Source organism: Kogia breviceps, chromosome 1 (assembly GCF_026419965.1).
Source record: "Kogia breviceps isolate mKogBre1 chromosome 1, mKogBre1 haplotype 1, whole genome shotgun sequence".
Taxonomy (NCBI): Eukaryota; Metazoa; Chordata; class Mammalia; order Artiodactyla; family Physeteridae; genus Kogia; species Kogia breviceps.
The window spans coordinates 27,226,757-27,245,168 of record NC_081310.1 but is presented as its reverse complement, the minus strand read 5'-3'; the positions used below and the strand labels follow the sequence as shown (position 1 = coordinate 27,245,168).

Sequence of the window (18,412 nt, the reverse complement as noted above, 5' to 3'; positions counted from 1 at the left end):
AGCCAAATTCCTAGGGCTCTAATACTTACTTCACTGTATTTGCAATTGTATTTGTTTACTAATCTACCTCCCTGGGAACTTCTTGAGGGTAAAAAGCATCTTATTCATCTCTAAATCCCTAGAACCTAACACATAATAGCTATCTTTAATTAATGTTTGAAAAACTGATGAATCTCTACCCCACAGACTCATAAGAATTAAGTGGGATACCATTTATAAAAGTGGCCTATAAACCACAAATCTCTAGAACATTAGTTAGCAATGGTGAGGGGAGGGTGCAAACTGAGAAGGGTCTGTATCAAAGGACTATAAAACCTAAGAAACAAAGTAAGTCACTTTCTCCTAGGAAAGCATAACAGGATTACTAAGTCCAGAAAATAGTTATTTCTTTGTAAAGTACACTCATTATTTTAGGAAGATAATTATCTACTGAGGAATTTATGAGGAAAACAAAACAACAAACATAATATTAAGATGATTAGCTACTGTCAATAATATGCTAAAGATAATATATTCAAGATAAGAACAGTATTTACTTGCTGCTCCTGTGTCTACATGACTTTGAGTCAGATAAGACTGCTATCAAAGGAATATAAAGTTTTAATTCGAATAACTGAAAGGTAATCATGCAAAAATTGCTTCCCCTACAACTTAATATTCATGCTATGTATCTCTTTTGGTTTGTGTAGTAATTCTACACAGAGAGCAAAACAACCTATAAGATGCAGTGCAGGGATTTCTCATACTGTTCCTCAGATGTACAGCACGAGGGGAACACCAAACAATGATGTGTGGTAAACATACTGGCAAATTCAGATTCCTTGCTTGCGTGCTACTCTACAGAACTGATTATAGAGAACAAGAAGAAAACTGTAGCTTTCCTTTAAGAAAACAATAAAAAGAACAAACTCAATTCTTTCCTTCTTTGGATTCCTTCAAGTTCAGTGAACAAAGAATACTCTCTCTCAAGCTCTTCTGGCCTCCCTAGTTACAATCCCTCCATTTTTCAAAGGAAGTATCTTATACTACACTCTGTAGTCTTGACTCCTAAAAGTAGGTAGGCTCCACCGTCACCTGTTTTTAAGCAGTCTCTAAATTTCAGAACTTCTTAAGTTCCAAAGTTCTAAAAGTTGTCTTAAAGGTATCGATAAATAATTTTATTTGCCATAGAAACAAGGCTGTAGCAATTAGGTTCTCAAATTAGTCCACAAATGCTGACTTATTACATAATTTAGAAGCAAAACAAGATATGCCAAGCTTTCTAGCCTGGATCTCTGTACACATAGTTCCCTTTGCCTGGAACATCCCTGCTTCTCCCATCTCATTCCACCTTGTCTGCACCTGAATAACTCCTATTCAATCCTCAGTTCTCAGTTTACTTATTATCACCTCCAGTAAACCTTCCTGAATTAATCCCTCCACGGTGCACCAAGGCCGTGTTAATCCCCTGCTGTGTATTCATTCCCATATTAGGTGATAAGTACTGATCAGACCTGAGGTGGCTGTTTCTGTGTCTCCTCAAATTAAGTAAGTCTCTGAAAACAAAGACAGTGATTGTGGTGTCTGGCATATAGGGCATTCAAAAAATAATTTGTTAAACGAATAGCTATCTGGAATAATAACCCCTGGATGTTCTATAGTTCCTGGAGTTAGAGAAGAGCCTAAGACTGTCACAGTGCTTTTCTGGTAGAACGATCTATAATGGCTTCTTTCTATATTTTTACACATTCCGTCCTATTTTGGATCCTTGATACTTGCCAGGATAGCTTCTTAAGGAAATTGGAATTATCGTGGTAAAATAAAAGAATCAACATTATCTTCCTGACTAAACAGAATCAGGCGCTCTCTATGATCATTACCTATAACAGAAACAACACAAACCTAAGTACATTAAAACTCTTTGCTAAAGCCTATATTCATTTTGCACCACCTTACCTGGGTTAGGTTTTCACTAGAACTTGAATCATTACTTCTTTGATGCTCATGATATTTTCCTTCCCACTCACGAACAGTCTGCTTATACGTGGAATCTGAAAATAAATGTTCACTTTTGTGCCTTGTCAAATTTAACGAAACCTGGGAGCCTTCCAGGCATTCTTTTTTCTCCTGCTTAGTCTTTAAGTTGTTAGAATCTAAACTGAAGACATTTTCTTCTACAAGCTTCTGAAGGGTTTCACGGGATTCTCCTAGGATTTTGAAATTGATCTTTCTTCTTCTAGATTCGAGGGGTTCCTTAATTATCTTGTTGGACTTATAATCCTGAGAAAATTGGATTCTCTTGTATTTCTCCAAAACATATTTTTCAGAACTGTCTCTAAATTTATTGTACCTTTCTTTCTTGAGTTCCTTCATCTTCTCCCTCTGAGCAAGTAAATGAGGCCATTTTTTTTCGCTCGTCTGGCCTTCAGCTTTAGGTCTCACATCTTTGGCAATCTTAGGACTGCTAAAGTTTTTAATTCCATGGTCCAGCTCACTCTTAACATTTGTCAATTTAATATCTTTAAAATCGACACATTTACTTATACCTTTTTTAGTTCCATTTGAAGAAGGACTCTGAAAAATAATTTGATTATCATTTGAGTATGATGTTTCTTGGAGTTTAACAAGTCCTTGGGATGAAGAACTAATTTTTGGTCTCTTTCTTGGAGTGTCAGTTTCTACATTCAGTCTGTAAAGCAGCACAGAAAACTAGGTTACATTACAATTGCACCTGATAATATGTAATATTGCACTGTATCATTTTAGTTAGGAAATGAAAGAACTGGCCTGATAGGAACTTCATAAAAAGCAAGAAATGGTTACATTAAGAATGAAGTGGAAAGGATTACTCAACAAACGGTATTGGAATAACTGGTTTGCTATTTGGAAAAAAAACCCACAAACGTACAGCTTTATATAATACCAGATGGTATAATTTCAAACACATTAAACACTTAAGTGCAAAATAATTATTATTTCCATAACTGCTCTACTTCATAATAAATACTTAAAAACCCTAGGGGAAAAAGGGAATATTTATCTTATTTCTTAATAGAGAACTTCCAAAACTTAATAGCAGTGGGAAAAATCACAAAGGAAAACAGTAAATGTAAATGACTATTTATTTTAAAACTTTAGCATATTAAAAAATAATAAAATTAAAAGAACTTGGAAATGGTATTTACTACATATGTGACAGCTTATTAGCCTTAGTAAATAAAAAGCTCATCAAAAAGTGCTAAGACTCTAAACAAACATATGGACACCAAGGAGGGAAAGTGGTGGGGCAGGGGTAGTGGTGGGATGAATTGGGAGGTTGGGATTGACATATATACATTAATATGTATAAAATGGATAACTAATAAGAACTTGCTGTATAAAAAAATAAATAAAATAAAATTTTAAAAAATTACTAAGACTCTAGAATAAGGCATAAACAGAAAATTAATGAAAGATAAAAAGGGAATAGCTAATAAACACTTTGGGGAAAAAAGTCTGACTTCCCTAGAAGTCACAGATATGCTAATTACAACATACCATTTTCTTCTATCAAATTAGCAAAGATTTTTAAATAACATTAAACACCAGCAAGAAACTGTAAAATGGACCCTCTCATGTTGCTAGTGGAAATGCAAAATGATTTAACAGTTACAAAAAGGAATCTGACAATATAACAAAGAAATGTTCTTATCCTTTGACTTCTTAGTAATTCTCACTTTAGAAATCTATACCAAGGAGGAAAAAAAGAAATGGACTAAAAAATAATAACAGCAAGATATTCAATTCAGGGCTATTTATAAGAGCAAAAAATCAGGTACAAGATAAATGCTAAAATTTTTGAAATGACTAAAAAACATGTCATTCTATCGAATATGATAGTGTCATAGTCATTTCAAATGATGTTTATGAAAAGTTTTCAATGACATAACATAACATATTGATATAATATTAAGCAGAGAACAAGTAGGGCACAAATCTGTATACATAATGTGGTCTCAACAGTTGTCTAGCATAGTAAAAAAGCTAGAAAGAAATGTGCTAAAAAGTTTTAGAAGCAGCAATAGCTAGAAGTGATAACATTTTCCTGCTTAATGAAACTAGATATTACTTTGTAGTCAGAAAGTAAGGGGAAAAAAATTCGACGAACCACAATCCATTAATTTATATCAGTAAATTCTTAAGTGCCTTTTAAGTACCTGTCACTCTGCTGGGCACTGGCAGGCAGCAGAGGACATAATAAAATACAGTCTGGACCCCCAATTAATTTACCATCCAGCAGGGGGGAAAGAGATGGTAACTAAGTAACTTTTCAAATAATTACTTATCCAAGAGCAAACTATAAACATCTCAGAGTTTCTATAGGAGTTTCACCTGAGTCTTCATCTGGTTTTACTTGCTTTACTATCTTTCTATAAAAAGACTGCCTATCATTATTTATCTGTTAATAAGTAGCAATAAAACAAAACTTTAATAGGACCCTAGCTTGACACTTAATAGGATATCATATAAGACATCAACTGCATTAAAGAAAAATCAGAAAAACAACAAACAAAAGAAAAATTTCAACAAGACCCTGTCGTTTTCTGAGCAGTTTAATATTCCTATTTTATTTTTTTTCTTCACAACAGCCCTGTACTGCATATTTCACAGCAATCTATGCACAATGGTCCATATGGTCATAATTAATAAAAACTCAGCATTATAATACCTTTTAAAAGACCAACAAAATTAAATCTTAAAGTTACCTCTTATCATCTAGTTTTGCAAAATGCTATATTGTGATAATGCAGTTGTATATTTGCAACCCAAAATACTAAAGTTCTGAGATCTTTTTAGACATGTTAGACATATAGCAAATACTTATTTTTTATGAATGACTTAAGCGTAAATTCAATATCAGCTGAAGCTAAATATCACCATCCTAGATTGAACTCTTGTGATACAAAAATAAACGTGAAGTCTTGTCAAAAATTTAATTGTTATAATTAGATTATTTTAAAATTTAGTAACCAAGGTTTTATTTTTATTTTTTTGGCCATGCCACGCAGCATGTGGGGTCTTAGTTCCCCAAACAGGGATCGAACCCATGTGCCCTGCAGTGGAAGCATGTAGTTTTAACCACTGGACCACCAGGGAAGTCCCAAAATTTAGTAGCCAAGGTTTTAAAACATGATATACAGCAAGAAAAATAATTGCTCAACATTACCGGTGGCTAGATTACTCCATTAGCCATCATAATGCACATTTAGGATATTAAATCACATACATACTTTCAACTTCGGTCAAATGAAGAATAAAGTACTTTTTGGTTAATTCTGCCAATAATGGGTACTGCTGATGGCAATAGTACCATCTCTCTAATACTAGCTGAGATAAAACTTATCTCCTTTTCAACTCCTAGACTTAAAGATCTGGCCAATGGTTATGATGCAATTTTTATTGAAGAAATCCCACAAACTGTGTGCAACTTGATGAAATGCTTTCTGAATATTTTCAAAAGACTGCTGCCTTTGCTTATATTTTTATTGCTAATAAATTCATGTATATGTACTTAAACCAAGGATCTGGAATTGTGGTAACCATACAATGTAACTGGCTTTCAGGATGACAAAATTCTCTCTGATTTTCCACTTACATCTCAGCTTTCAATGTCTGCACATCAATTTCGGGACCTTTCCTGTAGTTGAATAGGGAGATCTTTTCAGAAGATGCCACGTATCATAAAGAAATATTTATAACCTTAAGGCAAATAAGTTTGTTTACTGCTCTAGGAAGTAAACAAAAAACCTCAAATGAATCATTTTCTCTGCAGGAAACCAATGGTAGTGAGAAATCCTGCATTACTGATATTGATATCTACTAAGCACCGTATTACAGCTTTCTTTTGTCCAATCAACATTTCAAATATATACCACATTGTTTAAATGCACGACAAGGTCGTTCCAAAGTATACTGTATGCCATATACTTTTGTCTTTGACAAAAGAAAATTTCACTACGAGTTACATCTAAACTACTCACCAACATCTGAAAGTAAATAATCAGAGATTAACATTAAATCTAGATGCTTTGCACTGTTCACATTACTGATATTGTTACCCTAATTAGATATGGTAATAACTCACACAATAACATGGTCACTGATCACACTCGGGTTCAGAGATACAGAAATGTCATTGAATAAGACATTCAACTATTCAGTGATGCAAGCAAGGGCTGAAGCCAAGTAGCAGATTTTGAGTAAATACTGACACCAAGCTGAACTTCACTGCATCCTTAGAATAATTTTGATCCTATTCTCAAAATAATTCAACATTATATTTTCCTCCTCCCAGAGACTATATGAATAAGTCCAAGGGGGTAGAGTATATAGATCAGAACTCCATTTACACTCTTATACATGGATATAAAATCAAGCTGAGAAAATGTGTTCTTAAGCAAAAGGTTAACTAGTGAAAAATCAGGCAGTGTTTTAGAACTTAAAATTTTTTTTAAAAAAACAGATACTAGTACAAAAGGCATTAAAAATCTGAAAAATTTAGAAAGTGATAGTCAATATAACATGAAATTTGTGACAGAGTGTACTTTAACAGATAATAATATAGAGACAAAGATTCACAAAAAAAAGAAGATGATTCAAAAGAAAAACTGAAAAAGAGGCAAGCTGGATTTTTTGATTTTAGCAAACATTAACTGAGCTTGTCAGGGAAGCAGAAGTTTTATTCATAGATTTACTGCCACTTTAATTGTTTTCCTGTAAGTCCTTATTTTCAGAGAAACTTTGATCTTACCAACTTTTATCATGCATTATACTTTTTATACTTATTTACCCCCATTAGTGGCAAGAATTCCTTCACCACAAAATTCTCTGAATTTTTTATCCAAAGAACACAGAAAACTAAGGAGAAATAATCTCCGTTATTCCTAACACTATTCCCCAAGTTCTCTAGTTGTAGCCATAACCTGTTTTTAATTAACATGGTTTTAGACCCTTACCAATTCAATAAGTTACATATTCTCTTCATGGGTAATATGCAAAGATAATTTATCCAAAATTATTAAATCAGCCTCATAACCTCTTCCATTACTATACATAATGAAGTTATATATCTTATAAGGGTACGTCAAAATCAAATTACTTGAGATAAAAATTTACATTTTATTTGAAAGCAGTATTTACATAGCATAGAATTCTGATAGACTTTTCATTTCACTCAACTTTTTCTTAAATTTAAACAAATATTAAGAAAATTAATCATCATCTATGATTTAGCTATAAATATTTGCATGCAAAACAGTACTAACCAAAATAAAGGATTTTGCGAATGTATTTAGTCTCACAATTCAAAACTTTAAAAAAGTAAAAATATATCATGAAAAAGAGAAAACTTACCTTTTCAGTTCTTGTCTTCTTTTTATATTACAGCACAGAATATCTGTATGATCTGATTTCTGAAAGAAAAAAAGATATCATTTAGGAAATATAAATTGTGCACTGGGGAAGGAGATTGGGAGACGGTATTTTTTCCAAACCAATGTGTTAGTGAATAGGTTGACACAATAATTTACTAAATCTTTTCAATAATCTTGTGAGACAGCTATTATTATCATCTCTGTTTTACAGATAAAGTACCCAAGGCTCAAACAGAGCAAAAATATCCTCAACATCACAGAGCAAGTTAGTAGCAGAGCCGTGATCTGAAACCAGATCTGTCTACCCTCTCTATTCTACCACCCTGTCTCTCTATGTATTCTGGGGACAACAGCTAGGCACAACAAAAATAATAGAGAAAGAGGGTATAGTCCCTGTCCCAAAGAGTTCAGAGTACAGTAAAAGGATAAAGTAGAAAGAAGGATATGTACAAATAACCTAACATAAAGGACATAAGTGTCAAAGCAGGACAATAAACAGCAAGTTGTAAAGAGTTCAAAACCTCAAACACCAAAAGTTGGAATGTACCTAGGAAAAAAAGGTAGACAAAAAATATGCTAAAGATTGAACATATATTGAATAAAGACTAACAGGTAAAAGAAAAAGGCATTCTCAGTTAAAAATGTTTAGGCATTCTAAGAAGCTGGAGGCTACTGGTGTAAATTCAGCAGAGAAACTAAACTTGCCTCGCTAGAAGCAGGACTGTTTTGAGGAAGAAGAAAAAAGAAAACTGGATAGTTAAGGTGTGACCAAATTTAGGAGGGTCCTAAATGATAAACTAAAAAAGTAAGTGAAGATTTTTCAACAGAGGAGAAATATAACAAATTCAATGTTTTAAGAAGTTTAATAAAGCAAGAATAAAATGCAACAGCAGTTTCATTACGAGAAAACAAATTCTTAAAAACCCATGTGCATTCATGGAACGTTCACAACTACCTTCTCTTATTACCTACAACAACTGTGTAGCTATCCTGATATACGCCTAACTCCCACTTGAATATGATGAGTACTTCATAACCACCCATGTACTAGGTTAATGTGTTAGGTCTGCTGTCACTGTTTCAAATTACTTGTGAGACAGTGGAAAGAAATCTGGACTTGGCTCTGTTGCTGCAAATAATTTTGTGTCCTTTGACAAGTCACTTAACTTTCTCGATCTCTATTTCTGAATCTGAAAATGCAAACACTGTATGTGCCTTGGCTATCTCAAAACGAAATTGTAAAGATAAATATAACCATATATGGGGAAAGACCTAAAAACTGTCTAAATTTATATTCATGCTGTCTAATCCTGCATAATAGGGTCTATTAGCACAAAGAAACAAAGAACTTGATAAACGCTTTTTAGCGAGCAGCAGAAAGAAAAAACTGGCTTTCTGTCTAGAGGCTATCAAAAAGTAAGAATAATTAAAGAAAACAATTAGTGGAAAAGTAGTGGGGGAACTTATAGCATAAACCTTCTAACTGCACATTAAAACTTAAATATAAATAATTTTTAGAGTTAGTTACAGTATCTAAACACTCACCAGTTTTCTCTTCTCTGTTGAAACTGATATTATAGAACAAGCTGAACTAGTAGAATTTGCTGAGGTGTTTTTTTCTTTCTTATCCTAAGAATGCCATTTGGAAAACAGGAAAGAAAAGCACAAAACAAAGCACAGCATAAGAGAGCAGTATTTCATCACTTATTATAAATCAAGATTCTTTCTATATTAATAATAAATTTCAGAGGAGAACAATGTTTAAGGGTATATAAACATTGGTAAGAGGAAGGAAGACCCAACTAGAAATCAGAAGATGTAAGTGCTCTTGAACTAGGTATGAGATGGGATACAGGCGCTACAGCAGAAGGCTGCAGACGACTCAGACAAGGACACTGAGAAGTGGCATCACCATGTGGAATTCCGTCTTCTACACAGCACAACCATATATCCAGTTATGGGCTTCCCTGGTGGCGCAGTGGTTGAGAGTCCGCCTGCTGCTGCAGGGGACGCGGGTTCGTGCCCCGGTCTGGGAGGATCCCACGTGCCGCGGAGCGGCTGGGCCCATGAGCCATGGCCGCTGAGCCTGCGCGTCCGGAGCCTGCGCTCCGCAATGGGAGAGGCCACAACAGTGAGAGGCCCGCGTACCGGAAAAAAAAAAAAAAAAAAACAAACATATATCCAGTTATTTTTCAGTGGATCCTGAATTCAACAGACCCAGGACAAACATATTTTGAGTACCTACGATGTATTAAAGACATTCTTCTAGACAGTGAGGACAGATTAATGAAAAAGCAATAAAAGTCTCTGCCCTCATGGAGGTTAAAAACTAGTGCAGGTATTTACAAACAAGCAAATATTATATTTAGTGTGTCAGATGATGCTATGGAAAAAAAATAAAGCAGAGAAAGGGGTCACGAAGGGCTGACAGGCAAGGGTGAGGCAGCTGCAATTTTAAACACAGTAGTCAAAAAAGGCCCCACTGGTAAGCTGACATCTGAATACAGACCTAAAGAAATGAAGGAACAAACCCTGTGGATATCTAGGGAAAATTTTTCAATTCAAAGGGAGTAACAGCAAGCACAAAGTCCCTGAGGAAGGAATGTGCCTGGCTTACTGGAACAACAAGGAAGCCAAGAAGTAGAGAAAGCAAAGAGAGAATGTAATGGAGATGAGACGGGGAGAGTAGTTCACTTTGTCAGCCCCAGCAAAGACTTCAGCTTTTTCTCTGAAGTGGAAAACGACGAGAAAATATTGAGCAGAGGAGTGACATGATCTTACATTTTAAGAGGATCACTCTGCTGTTATGTCAAGAACACAAGAAGGCAAAGGTGGAAGCAGGGAGATCAATTTGGAAACTACTGAAATAACCTAGGAAAGCAAGTTGATTGCCTGGATCACGGTGATAGAAGTAGAGGCAGCAGTCAGACTCTGCTGGTAGAATTTGCTGATAGATGGGATGCAGGTAGAGCATGAGGACCTGGGTTCCGGTCCAAGCAAGTGAAAGAATGTTATTGAAGTTTACTACACTAGGAGAACTGAGGCTGGGCACTTGAAAGATCATAGTTTAAGAAGATGAGAAGGAAGCACAGAGGACACCGCCAAGCCTGTTTCTTCATCTGTATAACTGGGATAAAAACAGTACCTACCTCATAGAGCTGTGACGAATAAATAAAATAATGCAAGTAAAGAATGAGAATAACAAGTGACTTTTCCTGGGTCAGAAGGGAAGAACAAAATATTTACATATCTCATTTTAAAACTGAGGTGTATTTTTTTCATTACACAAAAATAAACTGTAAAAACGGGTATCTTTAGGTCAACAAACCAGAATTCTTATTTCTTCATCAACATTGGGTGATGGGGCGGTGCATTTTCTCCAAGATTTCTCTTTTTTTCCATAAGATTCTTTGCTGGACATTTTGAAAAGCTACAATAAATATCAAAAGTACATTAAGTGTGTTTTACCACTGCCACAACAAAAACATTAGAAATTATTCTTTTTTCAGTTCCTTAAAGACTGGAGTTTTACAAAATAATTTCCGTATTTTACCCATTCTCAAGGTGACAGGATTCTCTCATTGTTCCACTTTATTTTACTTATATTCTCCCTCATAATGATCTGTTCCCCTCCTTCAGCTTCATCTATTACCTTTTTAGGAATGATTCCCAAAACTATGCCTTTAGCCCTGACTTCTCTCTCAAGCATCACAACACCATTTTCAACTGCCTGCCAGACTGCTGTGTTTCGCCCCACCTATATACACCTCAAAACCAACTAGTCAAAAGTCTTCATTTTCCCAACACACCCTCCGTCACTCACTGAGTGAGACTTCGGGCAAAATACATACTCTTTTGAGCCCTAGTTTCATTATATGTAAAATAAAGATAACTCATCCGAGAAGGTTTTTGAAGAACTCAGATGAAACTATGGATGTAAAAATACCTTGTACAGGATAGTACACAGTAGGGTCTTCACAAATACTGGCTTACGTGGTTGTCTTTCTTCTAGACCCTGAGCTTCTTGAAGAGTATGCTGTATTGAAAACTGAGGAGGTGTTCACAAATGCCTGCTGAGTGAATGAATGAGTGAATTTTTCTTCCCCAGAATATCTGCTGTTCATTCTGAGCCACTTCCACCTTGTGGTGATCCAGTCCCTGTGTCCACTTCCCATCCCAGTCTCACTTTTCCAGCCCTAATCTGGATCAAGGCTATACTGTTAGTTACTGACAGGAAAAAGAACAAACACACAGTCATTCCTTATGGTCATAAACACTGTCAAGATAGTGTATACAACCATCCTGTACTGGAACGCAGAGGCCAGAGATTGGGAATATCACCAGGTTTGTTGGGGCAAGAGGATGTAAAAGGGGTCCAGAAGCAAAGTCCAAAGGAGAGTTTATTGCTGGCAGTGATATGTATTGACACTATGAACATAACAAAGACTAGGAACCAAGCAATTGCAACTACTCCTGGTCAATCATGATCACACTAATTGAAGTTCTATAAAAGAATGATCAATTATGCTAAATCAAACTTTTAGAATGTTTTCTTTTTAGAATGTTTTGATGATTATGGAAGAAAGAATAAAAATACTGATAGCTAACAGAAATCTAATAATAATAAAAATTAATAAAAGAGTAGCCAACATAAACTTCTAAGAACAAATTCTAAATTACCCAGAAATTTTGCTTTGTAAGATAATTTATGGCAATAATTGAATTCACAGTTTAGCTTCCAGATTAGAGGAATAATCTTCATTTCTTTTTCTTGTTTCAAGGATCCCATTCCATGGGAGGTTTGGGGGGGTGAAGCGGGGGAAGGCATAATGAAAAATAATAACTTCCATGAGATGAACTACTTAGAAGCAATGGACTGGTTATGTTACCTTTTACAATTTAAACCCATTCACATTGTGCTGTGAATACAAAAAAACACAATTGAACCTGTTACCCATAAGACAAATTGAAAAAAAACATTGCAGATAGTGGACTATCAAAGGAAAAACACCCATATGTGTACTATGACAAATGTTTTATACTCATATTAGTGTGAAATTCATATTGATTCTATGGAAATCAAAATACAAACTAAATGAGGGGAGACTTCCTGTGCTGGCCTGTCTCCAAAATGGCTCCTGATGATCTCTGCTACCTGGTAATTACAGTCTTATGTAGTCCCCTCTCACAATAAATAGAGACGACCCACGTAACCAACAGGATATTGCTATATGGTAGTATGTGGCTAGGTCTAATAAGACATCGTGGCTTCTGTCTTACTCTATCTTGAATTGTTCACTCAAGGGAAAGCCGACCACCATATCATGAGGACATTCAAGTAACCCAAAGAGAAGTCCACCAAGGAAGAACTGAGACCTCCTGCCAAAAATGAATCGACTGCCAGGCATGTGGATAAGCCACCTTTGAAGCTGATCCTGCAGCCCTAAGCAAGCCTTCACATGGCAGCATCCCTGGTAGGTATCTTCACTTCAGTCTCATGAAACCCAGTGACAGATATACCCAGAAAGCCATTTCTGAATTCCTGACCCATACAAACTGTGGGGTAATAAATGTTTTTGTTGTTTTAAGCCACTAAGTTTTGAGATAACTTAGGCAGCAACAGATAAGTAACATACTCACTTAATATGATTCTTCCAAACTCTGAAGATACCTTCTTCAGGATGTCTCAAGAGCAGGGACCATGCTTAGAAAATTAAAATTCCTACAGAATGCACAGGCTAAAAATCTAACCAATTTCATCTTCTGGTTTCCAGCTGGTATTAATGAAACTGACATATTGAATCAAGCTTTCAATGAACCATCTAGTCCTTTAGAAATTAAAAAATCACTGGTTCTTGGATTATGCACAAATATCCACTACTCATGTCTGTAAGTTATAATGTTATTATGCCATTTTTTAATCAACTGTTACGAGCAGTGAGGCAGCATACATCCAGGAACAATAGTTAAAAGTTGGGGATGGGGTCACGAAGAGGGCTTTAGAACTATAATTCACGAAAACTTCCAGGGGATAAATTGTGTTTCCATTAAATTGGGGAGGAGGGGGAAAAACCCTCCAAATATACTTCCTAGGTACTGGGGGATTGGAGGGAGGACCAGATTCTTGTTTTGAGTTTCAAATTGCCAAATAATCACACTCGCTCTCCCCTGCGGACTGAAACAAATAGAAAATAAACAGACCAATGAGATAAGCATTAAGTATCCGCTTTATTAACTAGGAAAACCGAACTTTAGTGCGAGAACCTGAGACTAAAAAGAGTTTCCCTCTCCTGCCCTGCTGCCTGTAACATTCGGACCAGTCCCAGGCAGAGTAGCCATAAAACTCAAAATTTTTCCCCTTGCCTACCCCAGAGGGCTTGAAGGAGCGCGGCTTAAGCTCAAGCAGGCTCAGAGAGTAAAGGCAAGAGAAGTACGGGGGCCGGGGAACTCAGTTGCATACGCCTTGAGGAATGTGAATAGCATCAGTCAAGTGCCCCGGAGCTCAACACATTAACGAGCTTTGCGTATTAACAGCCTAAATATAAGCACAGGGCACTCCCCCCGCCCCCACTCCGCCAAATTCCCTATCCACAGGAATCTTACAGCCACGGCGCAGCGCTGATACTGGGAATACGTAGGTTAGGGCAAAAATAAAAACAAAAGGAAAAGAGTGTTCGGGTCACGGTATGCGTGAAGGAGCGAAATGAGCAGCAGACCGCCAACTCGAAGTCCACCTGACTGACAGACAAGCTTGTCAGCGTCCTGTAACCGCCTAGGCCCACAGGCTCGCGTACTAACAGACCTGACCCTAGCCAAGGCGAGGGGCAGCCCCAGAGGAAGGGCTGGGCCAGAACCCCACCCTTCACAGAGCAGGCTCAACCCCAAGTCCGCCCCCAGAGTCGCCCAGCCCAGGCTCGAAGGGACCCGGAATCCTCCGTCCGTCCTGCCGGCCGCCCGCTACGGTACCGAAGTGAGGCGCGGAGCCTGCCCAGCGTAACGTCAACAATTCCCCCGCCACCCCGCCCCGGCTCCCTACCTTATTCACCAGCGCTCGCGCCGGTGGCGACTCGGGACGCCCAGGCCAAGGGAAAGGGACCCCGAGCCCGATGCCCGCTGGGAAACGTAGTTCTGCGCTCGGTGGCAAGGTACCGCTCGAACGCTCCCGAGCGTTTGTTTAGCTTTGCCTTCACTTCCTCTGAGGACTTGGAACTCCGGATCCGCCCCGCCCCCCCATGCAGCGCGGTGCACCCTGGGTATTGTAGTCTTGGCTGAATTCGGTGGTTGACGCCTAGGACGGAGACGCACCGCGGAAACGGAACTCTCTGACCTCATTGGACGCCGTCCCCAGCCCGCTCCTGCGCAGTCTGGGCTGGCGTCGTAACGTCTCGGGGAAAAGGAAGCGGACGGGACCGCGAATCGCTGTCTGTTGTTTTTTATTTTTCTGCTGACTGGATTTGGTCACTGGTTCTTCGTCTTTTGTCTGTTGCACGCATCCCGCCCTCCCCATTTGCTTCCCCACTCCTCGGATCCGGCCCTCTGGGCTTTCACGCCAGTTGTCTCACCCCGCCGTGAGCCCCTCCTGGTCCCCGGTCGGGCCTGGCACGGAGGCGGTAACTATGGAGAATATGGCGGAGGAGGAGCTGCTGCCCCAGGAGAAGGAGGAGGAGGAGGAGGTGGAAGTGGCCCAGGTCCAGGTCCCGACCCCGGCCCCGGACTCGGCTCGGGTCCCAGCTCCGGCCCCGGATTCGGCTCCGGCCTCGGCCCCGACTCCGGCCACGGCTCCAGTCCCAGCCCCTGCCCTGGCCCAGGCTCCGACCCTGTCCCCGTCCCTAGCCTCTGCCCCTGATGAGGCTGAAAGCAGTAAGTGCAGGAGGCCAAGATCTGTCTGCCGCAGGAGAAGCGAGAAAGTGCGCCTTGCTGGGGAGTAGGGGAGGCCCTTCTCCCCTGGGATGGTTTATTATGGGGAAAGGCAGTTTTAGAGAAATGGGGGGAGGAAGGAGGAGCCCGTATAGCGGGTAAAACGGGTGTAGGATGGGGGAAGGCATCTCCACAAACCTTGGGGACCTCACAGTAAAGGATCCGTGGAGGCCAGGTGTGCTGCAGATAGAGGGAAATAATGAGGTTGTGAGCTTCTTCGTTAAAGGGAGTCTTTTTTTGGTACAAAAATTAGAAATTACACCTAATTTGGTAGTTCCCCTCTCAGCCCCGTCTGCCATGGTTCACTGAGTCCTTTAAAATGTGATAGAGTAACTGAGGCAACCTGTTTACTGTAGTAGATGCTAACTGCCAAGATTTAGCAACCGTTGCTGTCAATTAGCTTTTGTGCCTCGACAGAGACAAGAGATGGGTTTTTCTCATTATTTCATTTTCTTTAGCAGCTTGCTTCCAAAAAGAATTTGAGGCTGATGTATAGTTTAAGAAAGAGTCGGCTGAATTACAGATGTCTTCCCTCAGACATAAATACCAATTGAATTTTGTACGTTTTTCCATCAGAAGTCGGCTGTTGAAAATTAATAGCCCGTATTATTTGCTTCTGAGTGTGGTTGCATGTTTTCTAAGTGATGATTTATTGGACCATAAAGGAATTTAAAAGATTGATAAGTAACCTTCTTAAGAATCTTCTGAACATTTTCAAATGTAAGGTCTAAGAAAGTTTTCTTTAAAAATTTAGTCCCAAAATTGACCTTTATGCTCTTTCTGAATCATAACAAAATACCTTAAGTTAATTCGTTGTCCTTTCTACTTCTAAGCTAGTTGTGAGATTGTTTATAAAACATTTGGACAGTTATAATCTAATAGAATTATTTTACAATTTTAAAACAACATATAAATTGTTATAGTAGATGTAAGAGTAGGGCAGATCACAGAAAAGACAAAGTCAGCAGGCCTCTAGTAGGCCCCTCCTCATCACAGTATCAGAGCTAGTAGGTGCAAAATAAGGCCAGTTGTTTCTTCATCCACAACTACAATGGGGGAAGAGGAGGAACACTTTACTGAGTAAGGTATCCTCCCTAACTCATGTCATGGGCTATTTTTATGTTTATCAGAGGTGGTTGAACAGCTTTAGGGAATGCATGCTTTCTCCACCTCCCCACCATCAAGAATATGTTGAATATAGTTTGGAAAGATTTCTTCATATAGTCCAAAATTTACAAGTGTGTAATTTGAAGAATGCAAGATGTTTGAGAAACCTGAAAATGCATTGCTGGGACAAGTAGGTAATGACTGAGAACTTGAAATGCATTAGAAACATATTAATCACATTTTAAAAATTATTTTTAGATGGTCTAGTTAGCCCTCTGAAATCAGTCTTAACTAGGCAAGATGAAGATGGCATATCTGAAATAGAATTGAAAATTGAGGAAAAAATTTTTAAAAGAACCTCCTAGCACCTTGGACTCATCTGATTTAACAAGAGGTTTGCCAATTGACTTCTGGATTAGTGTGTTACAAAAAGATTGAGTGATTTTAAGTACAGATTGACGGATAACTACTGTATTGAACTAGAAAGTGATTTTAGAGATGTACATAGGCACATCAGGACTCTTTATTTAGACAGATCTTTTAGAGTTTACTTCGATAGCGGACCACAGGATTTTCAGTTTTTCTAGCTTACCAGGCCCCTTTCGCTTACTTTGTACTACTTAGTAGTTGGAATGATTTAATAAGCACATCGTTATGTAGCACTATATATCTTGTTCCACACACACATATCTTTGAACTATGGAAGCCAAAAGCTTTTATGATTTCAAATTAAATAGGTTGGTTTCTACATGTGGATTCATTGCCTGAATCTTACTAGACAGTAAGGTCAGACACCTGGCAATTAAAGATTTTTGTAAAGTGGGAAAAAATTTTACCTGCTTATAGAAATCGTATCTCATTGTTAAGTCATTTGAACAATACCTGGTATAAGAAGTTAACCAATAGCATTTGTTGCTCCTTGTTTTTCTCATTTTAGAATTAGGTAAAAATTGTTTTTTAATAAGTTTTAGCAGGAATGTCTGACAGTGCTGAATTGAATTCCAAAATTATTGACTCAGTGTGCTACTGCATCCAAAAAGACTAATAATTTTTTTAAAAAATTAGTTTAAAACTTTAGTGCCTGCGGTGTGCAAGTTACTGCACTAGGCACTTAACCGTTACAAAGATGAATAAGACATAGCCCTTGCCTACTTACTGCTTATTTGTAGGGGAGACAAACAAGAACACAAATTATACAGAAGGAAAACAAAGCAACTGGGCATGAAGCTTGGAGAGGGATAGGCAGGAAGACAGCGGTGTCGAGAAATTGTATAATCTAATTATATAATTAATATTAGAGAGCCTTGTGGTTTACCCCCATTGACTCCTATCTCACTGGGGATCCTTTCCTGTCAGACGTCCTAGTCTTGCATATTCAGGATTCCACTTTGTAAATGTTCCTTTCCTTGGGGCTACACATATTCAGGTCTCTCTATCCTTGAAAGAAAAAAGTTACAATCCCATCCATCTCCTTTTTTATACTACCAAACTTCTTGAAAAAAAAAATCTATGCTGATTTTCTAAACTTGGTTTCTCCTTCCAATCCCATTTGTACTCTCAGACATCTCACTGAACCTTCTTTCTTAAAGGTCACTAGAGACTTGCTAAATACTAAATCTACAACTATTTGTCATAATGTTGAGCATTTCTCTTTTACAGTCTCTTCTCTCTTGGCTTCTGCATTATCTTGATTCTCCATACCATGTTTCCTTTTTGAATGTACCCTCTTGATTTTCCTCAACATCTCTTACAAATATCTACATACCTCCATACCTCACTTACAAATTGTATCCATTTATATTAATCAGTAGTGGGTTCAGCAGCATTGGGGAATGCATCCCACACACGACTTAAGAATGTTAAATATATTTTGGATTTATTCATATATTCCAAAATCTACAGGTATGTAATTTGAAGAATGTATAATATTTGAGTAACCTGAAAATGTGTTACTGGGACTGAGTTTTGGCTTTTTTCTTCTCTGTTTCACATCATTT

At 37.8% G+C, this 18,412-nt stretch overlaps 2 protein-coding genes across 16 annotated transcripts in view; one reads left to right on the top strand and one right to left on the bottom strand.

Annotated features, from left to right (window-relative positions):
- Positions 1–14,561, bottom strand: part of SWT1 (SWT1 RNA endoribonuclease homolog) — a 95,799-nt gene extending 81,238 nt beyond the window's left edge. For 5 of the 13 annotated variants that reach the window (XR_010839757.1, XR_010839758.1, XR_010839759.1 and 2 more), the window contains exons 1-7: positions 14,428–14,498; positions 13,032–13,566; positions 10,720–10,821; positions 8,937–9,020; positions 7,372–7,430; positions 5,615–5,656; positions 1,936–2,668 (exon numbers count right to left, since the gene is read on the bottom strand). Coding sequence is in view for 10 of the 13 variants with exons in the window: in XM_067029486.1 (XP_066885587.1) it covers positions 1,936–2,668; positions 5,615–5,656; positions 7,372–7,430; positions 8,937–9,020; positions 10,720–10,812 (1,011 nt within the window). In the remaining 3 variants the exon portion in view is untranslated. Of the gene's footprint in view, positions 1–1,935; positions 2,669–5,614; positions 5,657–7,371; positions 7,431–8,936; positions 9,021–10,719; positions 10,822–13,031; positions 13,567–14,427 lie in introns of all 13 variants that reach the window. The other 8 variants (XM_067029534.1, XM_067029544.1, XM_067029529.1 and 5 more) reach the window with 8 other exon arrangements.
- The window catches only part of TRMT1L (tRNA methyltransferase 1 like), a 186,295-nt gene that overhangs the window by 129,117 nt on the left and 38,766 nt on the right, over positions 1–18,412 (top strand). Inside the window, exon 1 of one of the 3 annotated variants that reach the window (XM_059076627.2) lies at positions 14,702–15,251. The exons of 1 other annotated variant lie outside the window; for it this stretch is intronic. In XM_059076627.2, coding sequence (XP_058932610.1) covers positions 15,008–15,251 — 244 coding nt within the window. In that variant the 5' untranslated portion in view covers positions 14,702–15,007. Of the gene's footprint in view, positions 1–14,701; positions 15,252–18,412 lie in introns of those variants that run through there. One more of the 3 variants, XM_059076639.2, reaches the window with a different exon arrangement.